This window comes from Chenopodium album, chromosome 5, assembly GCF_948465745.1.
Source record: "Chenopodium album chromosome 5, dcCheAlbu1.1, whole genome shotgun sequence".
NCBI classification, from domain to species: Eukaryota; Viridiplantae; Streptophyta; class Magnoliopsida; order Caryophyllales; family Amaranthaceae; genus Chenopodium; species Chenopodium album.
The window spans coordinates 52,721,831-52,738,022 of record NC_137838.1 but is presented as its reverse complement, the minus strand read 5'-3'; the positions used below and the strand labels follow the sequence as shown (position 1 = coordinate 52,738,022).

Below are 16,192 nucleotides of genomic sequence, written 5' to 3'. Positions count from 1 at the left end.
CTTTTATGCATGTTTAAAGGGAATTGGTACTTGTAATCACGCTTAATAAGATAATTTAATAATCTTGTTTAGGGTTAATTTGATTATAATTCAAGTGATCGCCAATAATAGTTTTATTTTTGCATTAATATTCAACCAACATAGATTAAACAGGTTTAGGGGTAATCCTATTGATTGCATGTTAGTCAGAAAGCGCACATGAATACGATCAGAATAAAGTAGAGGCCTATTATTAGGGCAGATTCAATCTCTTTTAGGTTGGATTTGTACCTTCATCCCCGAACCCTATTTGGTTCAAGACCTTATGGAGTTGACGATCTCTTGGATCGTTAAGGGGTGTAACTTTCACCTCGTGAACGGTTTACAAGTTCCTAAAACTTGTTGGCGACTCTTTTGTTCTATCTTCTTTCCCTATGGACGCCACCGTACTTTAGTGTATGATCATAGTGGGGTTCAAGCTGGGGGATTAACGCTTGAAATATTCCCTATAGAAGTGGAACCGAGTTATAAGGTATTTATTAAAAATTATGATTAATTTTGTATATATGATATATAAGAAGTATATTGATAATAACTCTATAAAATATTTTTATCTTCAAAAGTCTGTCCAAACTTAGATTACTTAGTATCATATGTGTCACAATAATACCTATTTGTGACCTACGTGGTGTGACACTTGGCCAAAAACTGGAATGTCAAGTTTCGATGTCTCGTGGCTTAAGTGCATGACCGGCTTTATTTATTAGTGACTAGTACGTGCTCTGGGTGTTGCCCCGGATACCATTTTAAAGAGGGTACTTATTTTGTGCCCATGTGATGCTTGAATTATTGATAAAATTTTAAGATAAACTTTTTGGTTTGAATATTCATTAATATGGCCATGTAATCTCTTTTGATAATGCAGAATATTTAGACATACAATATCTTATTGCTTACTTATAGTATAGTGTACTTTTTGTAGTTTTGTTTGTGTATATATATATATATCTTTATTATTATTGACTTGAAATAATAGTTAGGAAATATTGACTTTTACTACCTGTGAAACACATGCATTTCACTTTTATTACCTAAGAAATTTTTTATTTTATTTTACTCCTATCAAATGCCATTTTGTTAAAAATCGCTACCACTTAACACTTTCAGTTAATAATTCCATTAGTGAGTTCCAGCCACCCTCATCACACCCTTATAGCCACCACTCCCTCCTTAGTCACCCTAACTGCCTCCCCGTCAGCCACCAAAAAAATTAAAAATTATTTAAAAAAAAAAAAAACAGCCACCAAGCCCAGTCCTTCCCGTTGTCCCGTTAGCCACCAATCCCCCCTCCCCCTACCGACGGCCCAACGGTCGACGCCGGTGAACCCATCCCCCTCCCTTTCCCCACCAACAATGTAACACCCTACAAATCCCTTTCTTTGTAAATATCTGCTTTGCCCTATTTAAAACTTTAAATAGGAAAATCTAAGATATTACCACCACCGTGAAAACGGCTAACGCAACTATCAAAGACACATAACGGAAGACTCTCCTTTAAAATATTTTTAAACGACTCAACTTAAAAAGTAAACTCACGAAAGTAAAGTCAAACCTACAGCTTGAAACCATTGTAGGCCCTTAACCAAAACAAATTCTTTTTAAAAACTTTTACGTTAGTCTTGCAATAGAAATATCATAATATAAATAAAACAATAACACATCATAAACTTATGGAAACTAGCATGATTCGCTCTTCACTCATGCCCATCATGAATATGCTTCATTACCTGAAAAGCTTCTCTCTACTTGTTTCCACTACTCTCCATTAAAAATGGGTCATCATTGGGCCAAGGTAAAGACAAGGCCAACAAACACACAAACAGAAAAGCTGAGTACATAAGCGTATTTAAACACACTAACATGCATTTACCTATTGTAGGGAATATTTCAAGCATTATCCCTAGCTTGAACCCCACTGTGATCATACACTTAAGTATGGTGGCGTCCAAAGGGAAATAAGATAGAGCAAAAGAGTCGCCAACAAGTTTTAGGAACTTGTAAACCATTCACGAGGTGAAGGTTACACGCCTTAACGATCCAAGAGATCGTTAACTCCAATAGGTCTGGAACCATGACTGGTAGTTCGGGGATGAAGGTACAAATCCAACCTAAAAGAGATTGAACCTGCCCTAATAATAGGTCTGTACTTTATTTTGATCGTATTCATGTGCGCTTTCTGTCTAACATGCAATCAATAGGTTTACCCTAAACCTGTTTAATCTATGTTGGTTGAATTTAATGCACAAATAAAACTATTATTGGCGATTACTTGAATTATAATCAAATTTACCCTAAACAAGATTATTAATCATCTTATTAAGTGTGATTACAAGTACCAATTCCCTTTAAACATGCATAAAAGGCGTGATCAAGCAATAACAATAAAATATAATCAAGCAACATGATATTCATAAATTAATAATAATCATAATAAATAATAATAATTAAAATAATCTCGTTAAAGCATAATATTAATAGCAAGATCCTAGGCATGATACTAACAAGATCAATAACAAACCCTAGCATGTCACTAAACAATAAAGATCAAAGCTTTAACCCTAACATGATACTAACATGAATATTAGGAAAGAATATTGGAAGCATCATAGAAATCATAATTGACATTATATTCTTTACCCTAAACATAATACTAGGAAGATCAAAACTCCCTAACATGACACTAGGAATCATAATAACAACCTAGACATGATTTTTATATCAAAATATCAATAAATCAATTAAATTACTTACTTGGATGCCTCTTATCTCTCTCTAATAACAAAATACACACGTTAGTAACTTCAAGGAAAATAATAATCAATACAATTAAATTAAATAATTGAAAGAGATATTTAGGACCAAACCCTCAGAAATTAAAACCTTTCACGTCTAGGGCGAAGGCAACTTCGAACATGACTAGGTATGTCTAGTGTTAATGTATGAGGAATTGTGTTTGTAAAAGGCTAGGCTAGAAAGAGGGAGAGAGAATCAAGAAATTCTTGATGAGAGTTGATGAGAAGAATTGATGATTGAAAACAGAATTTTAAGAGGCTATTTATAGAGAAAATCAGTCGGATGGATAAAAAAACGAATCAGAGTTTCAACGAGAATAAAAATCGATTAGCGCCAGACGCTTGACATTAGCGCCAGGCGCCAAGCCTTAGCGCTAGGCGCTAATGCTTGTCGTCAATTAGAATCAGATTAAAATATTTTGTAGATAAAAAGATATAGCCGAAATAGTGGGACGGTGTCAGTTTTTGATAGAGTTTCATATCTCATTCGTATCTTTTTCGTTATAGCTCGGATTTAATATTATAATATATCATTGGAAAGATAATTTCAATATCTATCCAACCATATAAAATTTGGATAAATATTATGAGGAGCGAAAATAAAATCTGAATATATTCCACTTCGTACAAAACAAGGATTCTCAAAAGGAGTAGTTTTATTCAATTTCAAACTCTTTAAAACATAATTATCAATCCTAACTCCATTAGGATTTAAAAGAACCTTCTAGATTATTCTAGAAGACTATAATCAATCCTAATAGCTTTAGGAATGATAATTAATAATAGGCCCTCCTCTAGATCATTGGGCCTCATATAAAAACCAAACTGGGCCCAGTTTAGTATTTTGGCCATAACTTCCTCATTATTCATCGGAATTGGACTTATAATATATCGTTGGAAAGTTCTTTTCAAACCCCATCCAACTACACTATTATTGGACCCTTATCATGGACCAAACTAAACTGGAATGCACGTTTTTCATAAATAAGGTAAGAAAAGAAATATTTTCAAAAACAGAAAGAATAGATATTTTAATAAAAACATCCTCATTACTAGACTTTTCACACTTTCGCTTTGTTCGATAATCAAATGATGTGAAAGGTATTCATCACTGGGTTTGGTTTTGGGGAGACACAAATAGGTGTCTACACCTATCAACACACAACTTACCTTGTTGCACCTGTTTTTCAAGCACACAACATTCAACAAAACTTCTCAACTAAGTAACTAAATAATTTATTTAGTTTTGATTACGCATCGAACGGGTTTCCCCCCTAACCTGCCCCAATAAAGGGGTACTACCTGGGAGCTAACCATGCTAGTATAAAAGAATCACTCATAAGTGGTGGAATTCCTGCGCGTAATAATAAAAGGAATGTACAACGTCCTGTACTCCAGTAGAAGTTATGGTTAAATATAAAACGTTACCCCATAACTCCCCGCATATGTTCATACTCAAGGTATATACGTTCCAAGAGTTTTGGTGCGTAATCTCTTTCACTTCACGTTCTTTATAATTTATTAAACTTGGCGATGACTCTCAAATCATAACAACATCAAACATCTTAATTATTCAAACAATTAAACAATTTAATTTAATTCTTGAATAATTAGTGGCCACATAATATTTAATGTTGAACCCTTTTTAAATCTACCTCAGTGTCAAAGACACCTTAAACGCTTAATGCGGCAAAAATCCTATCCCTCGATGTTAAAAACACCTTAAGTGCATTAAGGCACCAACATACAATTTATTCCTCGTGTACCTAGACACTTACATAGCTCATTTCTCATGCTTATAGCATTAATAAAAATTATATGAACCATAATAAAATTCCCTTTTAATATTCCAATCCAAATTAAACATTTACTTTAATTAAACATGCTTTCTATCATGCCATAAATAAAAGTGTGGTTCATATTCAACATTCTAAACTCTTATTTTCCAACCATTAATCCATCAAAATTAAAGGTTTAAACCACCCTAAATCATAATCCTTCAATAATTAATAATTAATAATTTATTAATCTAGGGTTTCAAAATTGGGGCTTTTTAAATAGAATTAAAACCTGAAAATTAAATTACATACTACTTATAATCAAACATCACAATATTAATCACAAACCCTATATTTAATAATTAGATCAAAGGTTTAACAAAAATTAAAAAGAAAGATTAAGTTTTTCTTTTCGGAAAAACCGCAAGGCAACAGCCACCACGGCACGGATGGGCTGCGGTTGCTGCCGCTTGCGCTGATGGCTATGGTGGCGGCCGGTGGTGCGGGGTGGTGGAGCCGGCCGTCCATGATAAAAGGGGAATGGAAAAATAAAGAAAAATAAAAGAAAATAAAGGAGAAGGGAGAGAAATTTTACCTTGGGTTTTCTCTACTCTGAGCAAAGTTTAATTTTCCCAAGTGTTGAATATTACCCTTTCTCTAGAAACACTTCTTCCTAAACTTTCCCTTTTTAATCTTTCTTAAACCCTTTCCTAATAAAACTTTACTTAAATAAAATTTTCCTAAATTAAATCCCAACTTAAAAAAAAAATAATTAATTAAATAAACTTTCCTTTTATAAATATTTCCAAATTATTTAAAATAAATAATTAAAATACCATAAATAAAACATTTCAAATTATTTAAATACTTCTCAAAATACTTATTTTAAATAAAATACGTATAAAAATACGGGGTATTACAGTCTACCCCCCTTAAAAGAAGTTTCGTCCCAAAACTTAATTGGGAAACGAAATTCAAACTTTTTCCTCATTTTGTATAATATTGCTGTACTTTTTGTCATACCTTTACATTTTCGTGTGTCTTTGAGAACACCATAACTCAAAATACTCATTAAAATTGTGCAAAAAGCGCAAAAATAGCTGAAAATATAGGGAAAAGGCGCGAAATTCTACCGCATTCTACCCTCCTTAAAGAAAACAAGTTATGTCCCTGTAACTCAACCTACCTGAAACAACACTGGGTATTTCTTTTTCATTTCATCTTCTGCCTCCCAAGTGGCTTCCTCATATTCTTGGTTAGACCACAACACTTTTACAATCTTAACATTCTTATTGCGTGTACTACGCACTAAACTGTCAAGAATTTTGACAGGTCTCTCTTCATAAGTTAAACTTTGGTCTAATTCAATGGTTTCAGGTTGTAATACATGAGACTTATCAAGGATATATCTTCTCAATTGGGACACATGAAATACATCATGCACTTTGCTTAGTTCCATCGGTAATGCCTACCTGTAGGCTACCTTGCCTATCTTTTGCAGTATCTCATATGGGCCAATATACTTCGGACTAAGCTTTCCCTTCTTTCCAAACCTCATCACCCATTTCATTGGTGACACCTTTAATAACACCTTGTCACCAACTTCAAATTCTTCTTCTCTACGCTTTAAATCTGCGTAGCTCTTTTGGTGATCTTGAGCTGCTTGAATCTTGGCTTGAATTTCCTTTACTTGTTTCACTGTATCTTCAATCATTTGAGGCCCTATTATGTCGTTCCAACAAATTGGACTATGACTTCCTCCCATATAATGCCTCAAATGGAGCCATTCTAATGCTCGCATGATAACTATTATTATAGGAAAATTTAATCAAATCCAAGCTATCCTCCCATGCTCCTTGGAAATCTATAACACAAGCTTTCAACATGTCCTCCAAATTTTGAATTGTTCTCTCAGTTTGTCCATCTGTGGCAGGGTGAAACGCTGTACTCATCTTAAGCGTCGTACCAAATTTTTCCTAGTACAATTTTCCAGAATTTTGAAAGAAACCTGGAATCTTCGTCAGACACAATATCCTTTGGAACTCCATGTAACCTCACAACATTCTTGATGTAAGCTTTTGCAAGTTGCTCCATCTTCCAAGTCTCCTTCATTGGCATAAACACTGCAAATTTTGTAAGTCTGTCCACCACTACCCAAATGGTGTCCTTTCCACTCTTTAATTTTGGAAGGCAAGTCACAAAATCCATTAAAATTCAATCCCACTTCCATCTAGGAATTTCCAAGATTGCACTGTCTCTTGGGGTCTCTTGTGCTCTATTTTCACCTTTTGACAAGTCAAACACTTTGCTACAAATTCCGCAACTCCATTCTTCATTCTAGGCCACCAATACACCTTTTTCAAATGCTTATATAGTTTATCCCCTCATGGGTGCACTAAGTAGGGTGTATTGTGTCCCTCTTCCATTAGATTTCTTTTCACTTCCTCACATTTTCGGGGTACACACCATCGACCTTCATACCTCAAATTCCCATCTTCATGAATTTTGAAATCTGTAGCTTTTCCTTGTTTATTTTCTCACAAATCCTATCCAATTTTACATTTCCTACTTGGTTTTCCCTTATTTCATCGAATATGGTTGGTTGGATAGTCAAATTCGCAAGAATGCCAGCTGGTACTCCCCATTCTACAACTTCTAAATTCATTTTCCTCATTTCCCTACATAACTCATCAGCCACTACTAAGGTATTCAATCTATGACTAGTCTTACGACTTAGAGCATCTGCGACTACATTTGCTTTCCCCTCATGATATTGTATGTCCAAGTCATAATGCGTCATATACTCTAACCGTCTCCTTTGGTAAGAGTTCAAATCCTTTTGAGTGAAAATGTACTTCAAGCTCTTATGGTCTGTGTAAATTCTACATTTAACTCCATACAAGTAATGATGCTAGATCTTTAGTGCAAAGATAATTGCAGCAAGTTCTAAATCATGGGTTGGGTAATTCACTTCATGGGTCTTTAACTACCTTTATGCGTATGCAATCACCTTCCCATTTTGCATAAGCACACATCCCAAACCATTCTTTGATGCATCACTATAAACATCATAGATACCACTATCGTCTGGCAGTGTAAGCACTAGTGCTGTAACAAGCTTTTGTTTCAAGAGTTGGAATGCTTCTTCACACTTATCATCCCACTCAAACTTCTTGTCCTTCTTCATTAGAGTAGTCATAGGTTTAGCAATCTTCGAGAAGTCTTTCACAAAACGCCTATAATATCCTGCTAGACATAAGAAACTTCGAAGGTCGGACACTGTTTTGGGCGTAGGGCAACCCTTCACAGCTTCGATTTGGATGGATCTACTTCCACGCCATCCTTAGACACAAAATGACCTAAGAATGCTACCTTTTCCAACCAAAATTCGCACTTAGAGAACTTTACATAAAGATTGTTTTCTCTTAACGTTTGCAGAATTGCCCTAAGGTGTTCTACATGCTCCTCTTTGCTCTTTGAAAATACCAATATATCATCTACGAAAATTTCATCAAATGCCCCTGAGTTATTTTTTTATTCACCAAATACCCATCAAAACTTTCAAATTCACCAAATACTCCTGAGTTTAATAAAAATGTCATCAAATGCCCTTAATGACTAACGGCGGTTAACACCGTTAGTCATTAATTACTAATATGCCACGTGGCAGCCTCTAATTGGTTGTTGTAATATTAATTAATTAATTATTTTTTTTGGTGCAATGCGATGCGATAATCATATGCAAGAAAAGAAATGCTCATTTTATTAAAAGGGGAAAAAGTGAAAAAAATCTACAAAGTAAATCTAAGAAAAAAATAAGAGGTGCCTATGCTAGACTTTTTGGGGAAAGGAAGAATAAAAAAGAAATAGAAAAAGAGGTCATGAAATCTTGTCGTTGAAGCTCGCCTCTTGTCTTGTGCTTATCATCACCCGGTCTTCTTACTAGCTAGAGGCAATGGGATCTTGTTATTATCAATTAGATATTGGCTGACCTCTTTTAGCTTCCAACAGCTCTCAGTAGCATGACCCCTACCTTGATGGTACTTGCAATGTTCATCTGGATTCCAACTAGGTCTCATAACTCCTATTAAGTGGAAGTAAGGATTATCTGTTGGCTGGAACTTAGGGATGTCATTGGCATTGAACTTCTGCGGAAGAAGCTCCTTGTCCACTGAGACCCTTTGTGAGCTAATGCCCTAGAATCTATAGTCATTGGATATTTTGCTCAAGCTTTCTTGCATGAGCTCCATTTGTTGTTGTTTCACAAGGTCATTGATTTGGAGGGTTAAAGTCTTCAGCACCTTAGTCATGTCTTCCATTTGCTTCTTAAGCTCATTGACTTCTTCTTGACTCGCCATTATCTTTTTAGCTTTTCTTTTTCGACCGACTGGTTTATCAAAAAGTTGAACTTGAATAAAGGTGTTATCCTTGATTAATCGCCCTTCTCTCCTTGACCAAGTAATGTGGATAGGGAAATTAGGGATATTCACTGTTAATTATTTGACTCAAACTCTATTCAACATGAAATAGATGGAAGGAGGTTGGAAGAATGAATATTGTGATATGGGTAAAGCATTTAGAGAATGGAAAGATGATGTAGATGGAGAGACATGATAAAATTAGGAATATAATGTACCCTCAACTCAAATGACGGAAAAAACTGACTCATCCATGAACCTAAAACATGGTCATGGTGACTATACACAAAGTGTGTGCTAAGACTAGTGAGTGTAGGTGACATGTTAAGACTCGTGTCATGACCATGTGACTAGACTATGTCACTAGATTCGAACAAAGACTAAGTTAAGACCTCACGTATATGCATTAAACTGGACAGACTGTGGTATTTTAGTCATAACTTTTGATCTGTGACTTTGAATTGGATGAAACCAACGCCAAATTAAAGATAAAACTAGGGGCTATAGATCCACAGGTTGTACGACTCGTAGTTCTTTATATAACTTCGGATATGACCAAAACAAGTTGACGCTTGTGCAGTATACGGGAATAAAAATCCTAGTTGACTCAAAGGGGCTATGACTCGATTTTAAGTTTATTTTTTAGTTCAAATTAATTAATCAATTAATTAAGCAAATTCTCTTAGTCACTAGTTAGTTTATTAAGACTTATTTGCAAACACAAGTCAAACCAAACGATTAGTTTAGTCACATAATAAGTATGCACAAGTAAGAGATGCACAAGTAGTCAAGTAGTCACAACATGATGCAATGAGTTTGCAACCTAACCATGACTCTAGTTCTCTAAAGTTCGGGATATGGTTTAGTCGAAGAGGGTCCATGGTTATGAGTTCGGATGCACCGCGTGGAAGCCTTACCTTTGGAAGGGTTGGCGCGTGTGGATGGGACCCCGCGAGTTAAACTCGCTTCCATGGTTTGGTGAATTCAACATTCTCGGATGTACCCTTTGTTGCACAGAGCGTTCAATCAGGTAGATGGAGCAGGAATTCTTAGAGGGTTATGTCCATATGTAGAACACATATGGATTTCAGAAAAAAGAGAAAAAATCAATAAGGAAGTAGAATTGAGCCAACAATGCTAGAACTGGTCAAAATTAGAACTCATATTTCTTTCTCGGTATTGGAAGAACGCAGCGCCAGCCAACAGGGACTATCGCCGCGGTATAGTCCTGTCGCCTGGCGACAAAATTGTCGCTTGTCGCTCGGCGACAAAGCCATATATTCGGCGACATACTCTGTTTTCTAGACGCCAGTTCCTACATGCCTCAGTATCTTTCTGTGTTCGTAAAATTTTCCAGTTTTTCGCAGCATTATTTCGGTTCTAGTTGTGAAAGATATTCCTTAAATTTCCTACGTGTAAAAATCCTATGTTTTTAACTCATTACAGATGGTCTTTCCAATGAGATCTTTTTTATGCATATGACAATAATGTTAATCAAAATTACGCACTTGAAACATTTAGAACTTTTCGAGTCTCATCCACTCATTCTAAATCATTGCCAAAATAAATTTTAGGAATTAAAATAGAAATCCTCCCCAGTGGAGTCGCCAAAAACTGTAAGGAATATTTCAAGCATCACCCCAAATTGGAACCCCACTGTGATCATACACTTAAGCATGGTGGCGTCCAAAGGAAAGGAAGCTAGAGCAAAAGAGTCGCTAACAAGTTTTAGGAGCTTGTAAACCGTTCACAGGATGAAGGTTACACCCCTTAACGATCCAAAAGATCGTTAACTCCAATAGGTTTGGAACTAAGACTGGAAGTTTGGGGATGAAGGTACAAATTCAATCTAAAAGAGAAAGAACTTGCCCAATAGACCTCTATGTTATTCTGCTCGTATTCATGTGCGCTTTCTGACTAACATGCAATCAATAGGTTTACCCTAAACCTGTTTATCTATGTTGGTTGAATATTAATGCACAAATAAAAACTATTATTGGCGATCACTTGAATTACAATCAAATTAACCTAAATAAGATTATTAATTATCTTATTAAGCGTGATTACAATTACCAAATTCCCTTTATCACTACTACAAAAAAGGCCTTAGAGAACTGTTATAATAGGCTTTATAGATCGCCTTAGGGGCGTTCTTCTGCTAAGCGATGTATAAAGTATAGAGAACGGGTCGTATAGGCGTTTTATATAATAACAAATAGAGAACGGTTGTTAGTCACAACCGTTCTCTTTTCCCTTCTTAAATTTGTACACTAAGAAAGGAATACAGAATGGTTTAGGCCACTTAACCGTTCTATATTGCATTACAATAGAGAACGGTTAAGTTAGATAACAGTTCTTTAATGTATTTTTTTTTTTAAAAAAATCCGGCCATATGTATTCAATTATTCGAATTACCCCTCTACGTATTTTATACCGTATTATTCCTGTATTTTTATAATCTGAATTATTTTTGTATTTCATTTTAGACCTGTATTCCTATTTAATATCTTGTAAATTTAGATATCCTGTAAGAAAATCTTCACATTTCTTGTGTAAAAAAAATCCAAGATCCTGTACATGAAATATAACTTTCTGTATAATAAAATTAACAAAAATATTTCCAGATACGACAAAAGCCATCAAAATATACTTCATATATATAATTTAAAACATCCAACCACAATTAAATTGAATCATTCATACAAAATTTGTTCTATACAAACAAATACGTGAGTTAAATATCAAAAACCTTTCTAGTTAATGTTGATTTTTAAAAAAAATTGATGCCCCCATATATACCAATACCATATTGATCTACAATTCACATAAATCATCGTCGTCGTCATTTGGTTGATGGTATCCGGTAACATATGAAATCCACCTTTCCCTAAGCTCGTCAATCATTTGTTGAGAATATGTATGAGGAACTTGCTTAAAATACTACAAAACAATGTAAAATACATACATATTAGTTAATAATATATTAGTTCAAAATAGAGTGTCATTGTGGGGCATGGATAACAAATAAGCCTCAGTCATCCGAAGTTGCCAACAAGGCACAACCAAACAAGCAAGAGTAACAGATCCTGCAAGCATTTACACAATATCTCATGAAGTCATGTTAGCAACAGGAAAGATTCAGAATACAAAGAAGTAACAAATTTCAAATAATAATAACAATTTGATCTCTTTATGTGCCATTGATATCATTACAATTATAATTGAATTCCCTTGAGCACTACTATTCGTGTTAACTAGCTTAGCATTAAGACACAAGTTCTTTTATTTAATATAACCAAACTCTACTAGTTAAAATAATAAGCAATTAGCTAAATATATCTACTTTTTTTTAACACAAAAGGGAAAACCATTATATTATATGATGGTAAATCTGATGATCATCATCAGGAACAAAATGAGGATACTAAGAGGGCAATATAAACCACTCCAAATCATCCGAGTTTTTCCTAGTACAACAGATAAGAACATAAACTAGAGCTGAAAATTAGATAAAGTTCAAAAGATAGCAGGGCTAAAGATGATCAGCACATCATAACTAAATAGCCTGCAATTCTGGAATTTCCATGGCATATGTATGGAAAACTTCAGGACATCTACTGCCACTGATAACATCAATATCTTTATTGATTTAAAGTGCACATCTACTGCCACTAATACATTAAAGCTACGAAAATGAACCAAAAAATGGGTGTCCCACTCCCACTTATGAGAAAATCCCTTTGAAAAAAAAAAAAAAAACAGAGGATTAGTGCTTAATGATGCAACACAACTAGACCCTTTTAGAAATGTAATGCAGCAGAGGTAGGCAAAAAGGGATTGAAAGTGAACGATGAAACAAAAATTAAATAGAACACAAAACCAGACCCTTTTAGAAAGTCTGAACCTGCTAAAGGGTCAGTACTTGGAGCAAACTGCAGCCTGCTAAAGTCTGAACATTCTATCAGGCAGCAATGTAATACATCTACTGCCACTGATACATTGAACCTGCTGCCGCTCCTCAGCATTCGAATTTTCACCCTTCCCTCTCGATACTGTGAACCTCCTTTTACTCCCAACCCTCCCTTTCACCAATACACGCGGAAAAACCCGAACCCCTCTCATCTCCCCTAAGATCAAAAATCCAAACGAAAGGCAAATCGACGAAATTGGAAACCTACAATCAATCACAGCACACTTCACTAACCTCAAACTCCTCCCATCCCCAATCAATTTCACCCCAAAAACCCATACTTTCCCCCCTGAAGCTGAGTACAAAGCCAAATAATTAATCGACCCACCATTGTAGGGCCCAACAATAATTTTAGAGAGCATAATTGTTCAAAAACTACAAATTTTAGAGAGTATAATCAGATGTGTGCATCAGCTACTCAAAATACATTAAAACTAAATGTCGTACCTTGTCGGGGATGATCATTTGCCCAGATTCAATTGTCTCAATCATGTAGCGACAAACATAATATCCACTATCACTAGAGCCAGTAGCTTGACGAGGACACTAATACAAGCCAAAAAAAAGGGGGAGGGTTAAATCAAACTCCTAGTTATATATAATGTATTAACATATATTATGTACTAAGCATTGCAAAATTAAATTAAAGATACAAATACCTCTATGCTTATCCATTTAATGTAAGGTTTCTTCTTTATTTTTGTGATATCCTTTCGATATTCCGCGCTAAAATTGATCATTGCCCTACGTAATTATCAAAATATTAGAGTAATAGTATTGAAATACTTTCATAAAAAGAAGTTAACATGTAACAAAATAAGTAATCTAGCACATACTTGTTGATTATTGTTTGAGCAAATTTGGGAGGTTCATCTTTTACTCCCGCGGGATCTAGCCAATGCACCAAACCAACCCATGGACAAATAACAGCTTGTGTTATAAATGGATATATCGAAGGTGGCTTCTTTATAATCACATTTGGATTTACTCCCTTAATGTCGTACATCCAATCCTTTCTTAATCTAGCCTTAAAAGCTCTCCACCGGATTGAAGCTCTCCCTAATACGTAATTTCTACGTTCTTCCGGCACTATAAATCCTCTCTGCACAATTCAAATAAAAGATATTAGATATGACAATACCTTAATTCATATATCAAAACAATACCTGAATTCGAATAAACAAGCTTTTATGAGGCTTGATCATTCTCTGGAAGCCACACTGCAGTCTTGATTTTCTTTTTTCTTCATCTTTTTTTTTTAGGAACCCCATCAAGGGAGAAATTATGTAGATAAATCAAATTCCGCTACATCAATAATATCATCAATGATGAAATGGAACGAAATAGAGTCACACACAGTGCAACGCATGCAAACACGACAATCTACTCAAACAAACAGAGTGACAGAAAACCACCTACGAAAACACTAAGTAGAAAAGAGTTCACAAGAAACCAATGTAGATAGCAAGAGTATTGACTATTGACACTCGTTCTTGGCAACTCTTCCCATTTTCTGTTGTGTACTCTCTGATGGTGATGCGCACATTGCAAAAAAGTAATACCTAGTAAAGGTAAGGACCAGTACAGAACAAGTGAACAACCATATCAGACGAAAAGATTTCGAATGGTGTTAATCATTGGACCAATTTAATGCTTCATGGGGCCCTAGATGGTAGCCAGATGCTACTCACAATATAAACAACAGAACACAAAGCCAGCAATGAAGCTAATAGTATCCTCTCCAAATTATTAAATGATTTGAAAGGGTGATATTTTCATTTTGATCGTTTAAGTGATTCGAAAGGGTGATGATTTCATTTTGATTGTTTAGTTTCTCTTTCAATTAATGTCCCAGATAAAATATTATTAAAAGTTTAAAACCAGAGACAACCTAATTGCTTCATAGTTAAGGTTCTTGCCATATGATTTAAGTCTGAAAGGCCAGCAATATAACCCTCTTGATTTCAAATATCTAAGCATTAGCAAAACATCATTTTCTAAATTAACCCCATGATCCTCATTTTTCAACTTCAAAGCTTATCATCCACATTTGACTCCAAATAAGACATTGCTTTAGCTCACTTGTGAGTTGGAACATTCGAGACAATTCTCAGGTAGGTTAAAATTGGTAAATGATGAGGTGAATGTAGCAGAATAACTCATGCAAAACACTTGATAATTCAAGTGAATACAACACATAATTTATTCAAGCAATGGTCCTATCCTACCCAGATAACCATTAACCTTGCCATTAGCCACAAACGAAAACACAGTTAGTTGCATGGTTATAAACCTTAAGCTATTCGGCCATAAAACAGGAATAACAAAAAAAAAAAATTATTTTGATTACTATTGAAATAAATGTAATTCGAAAAAATTAAGGGGAATTTGATTGAACTTACTGCAATTCAACTGAAATATTTGCATACAAACAGTCGATTGAATTTAACCCTAAAATTAGAACTTTGAATTTTTTTTCAATCACCTAAAATTCAAATTGCAAATTAATTTAATAGATGAAAACTATGAATTTAATTATGTTTCCTTCATATTTCGAATGATGCATGCAGTTCAATTGACAAATAATCAAAATTCAATTACTCTATAACAAGAAGATTCGAACCTACCTCAGAGGAGTGGTGCGGTGCTCAGAAGTTGTGCGGCGATCGGTGGTGCGGCGGTGAGGCGGTGAGTCAGCGGCTGAAGTTATGGTTAAGGTTTCACGAAAGCAAAGCAATATTTTTTAAGCTATAGTTAAAGTGAAAGTAATCGATAAAAGAACGTGAAACTGAAAGTGAAAAGAGGAGCGCGCTTTTCAATTCCTTTTAGCCGCTTAAATTAATTTGGGCAAATTATTACTGTGTATATTTTTTTCTCCTAATAAAAAAAAATTAATTAATACAATACAAAACGGTTGTTAATATGACCGTTCTATACCATCTATAATAATTAATTATTTTTTATAGATATTTTAGAGTAAAAAAATAGAGAACGGTTAACTATGCTAACCGTTCCATATGTATTTACATACAGGACGCCTCTTATATAAATACGTTCTATATTCTTCTGGAGAACGCCTATCTTTGATAACCGTTCTTTATTTTGCGATCTCTAATCTAGTTTTTGGTGTAGTGTATAGAGAAAAAAGAGGGTCGAAGAATAAGAAAAGAATCCGAATTCGAATCGAAATAAAAC

The 16,192-nt window shown here is 34.7% G+C and overlaps 1 protein-coding gene across 3 annotated transcripts in view; it reads right to left on the bottom strand.

Moving 5' to 3' along the window:
- LOC145630736 (uncharacterized) overlaps positions 1 to 15,709 on the bottom strand; it is a 92,583-nt gene extending 76,874 nt beyond the window's left edge. The window contains exons 1-5 of one of the 3 annotated variants that reach the window (XM_081682912.1): positions 15,625 to 15,709; positions 13,834 to 14,099; positions 13,657 to 13,741; positions 13,445 to 13,543; positions 11,653 to 11,967 (exon numbers count right to left, since the gene is read on the bottom strand). In XM_081682912.1, coding sequence (XP_081539038.1) covers positions 11,842 to 11,967; positions 13,445 to 13,543; positions 13,657 to 13,741; positions 13,834 to 14,003 — 480 coding nt within the window. In that variant the 5' untranslated portion in view covers positions 14,004 to 14,099; positions 15,625 to 15,709 and the 3' untranslated portion in view covers positions 11,653 to 11,841. Of the gene's footprint in view, positions 1 to 11,652; positions 11,968 to 13,444; positions 13,544 to 13,656; positions 13,742 to 13,833; positions 14,425 to 15,624 lie in introns of those variants that run through there. The other 2 variants (XM_081682913.1, XM_081682911.1) reach the window with 2 other exon arrangements.
- Positions 15,710 to 16,192: the final 483 nt, after the last annotated feature.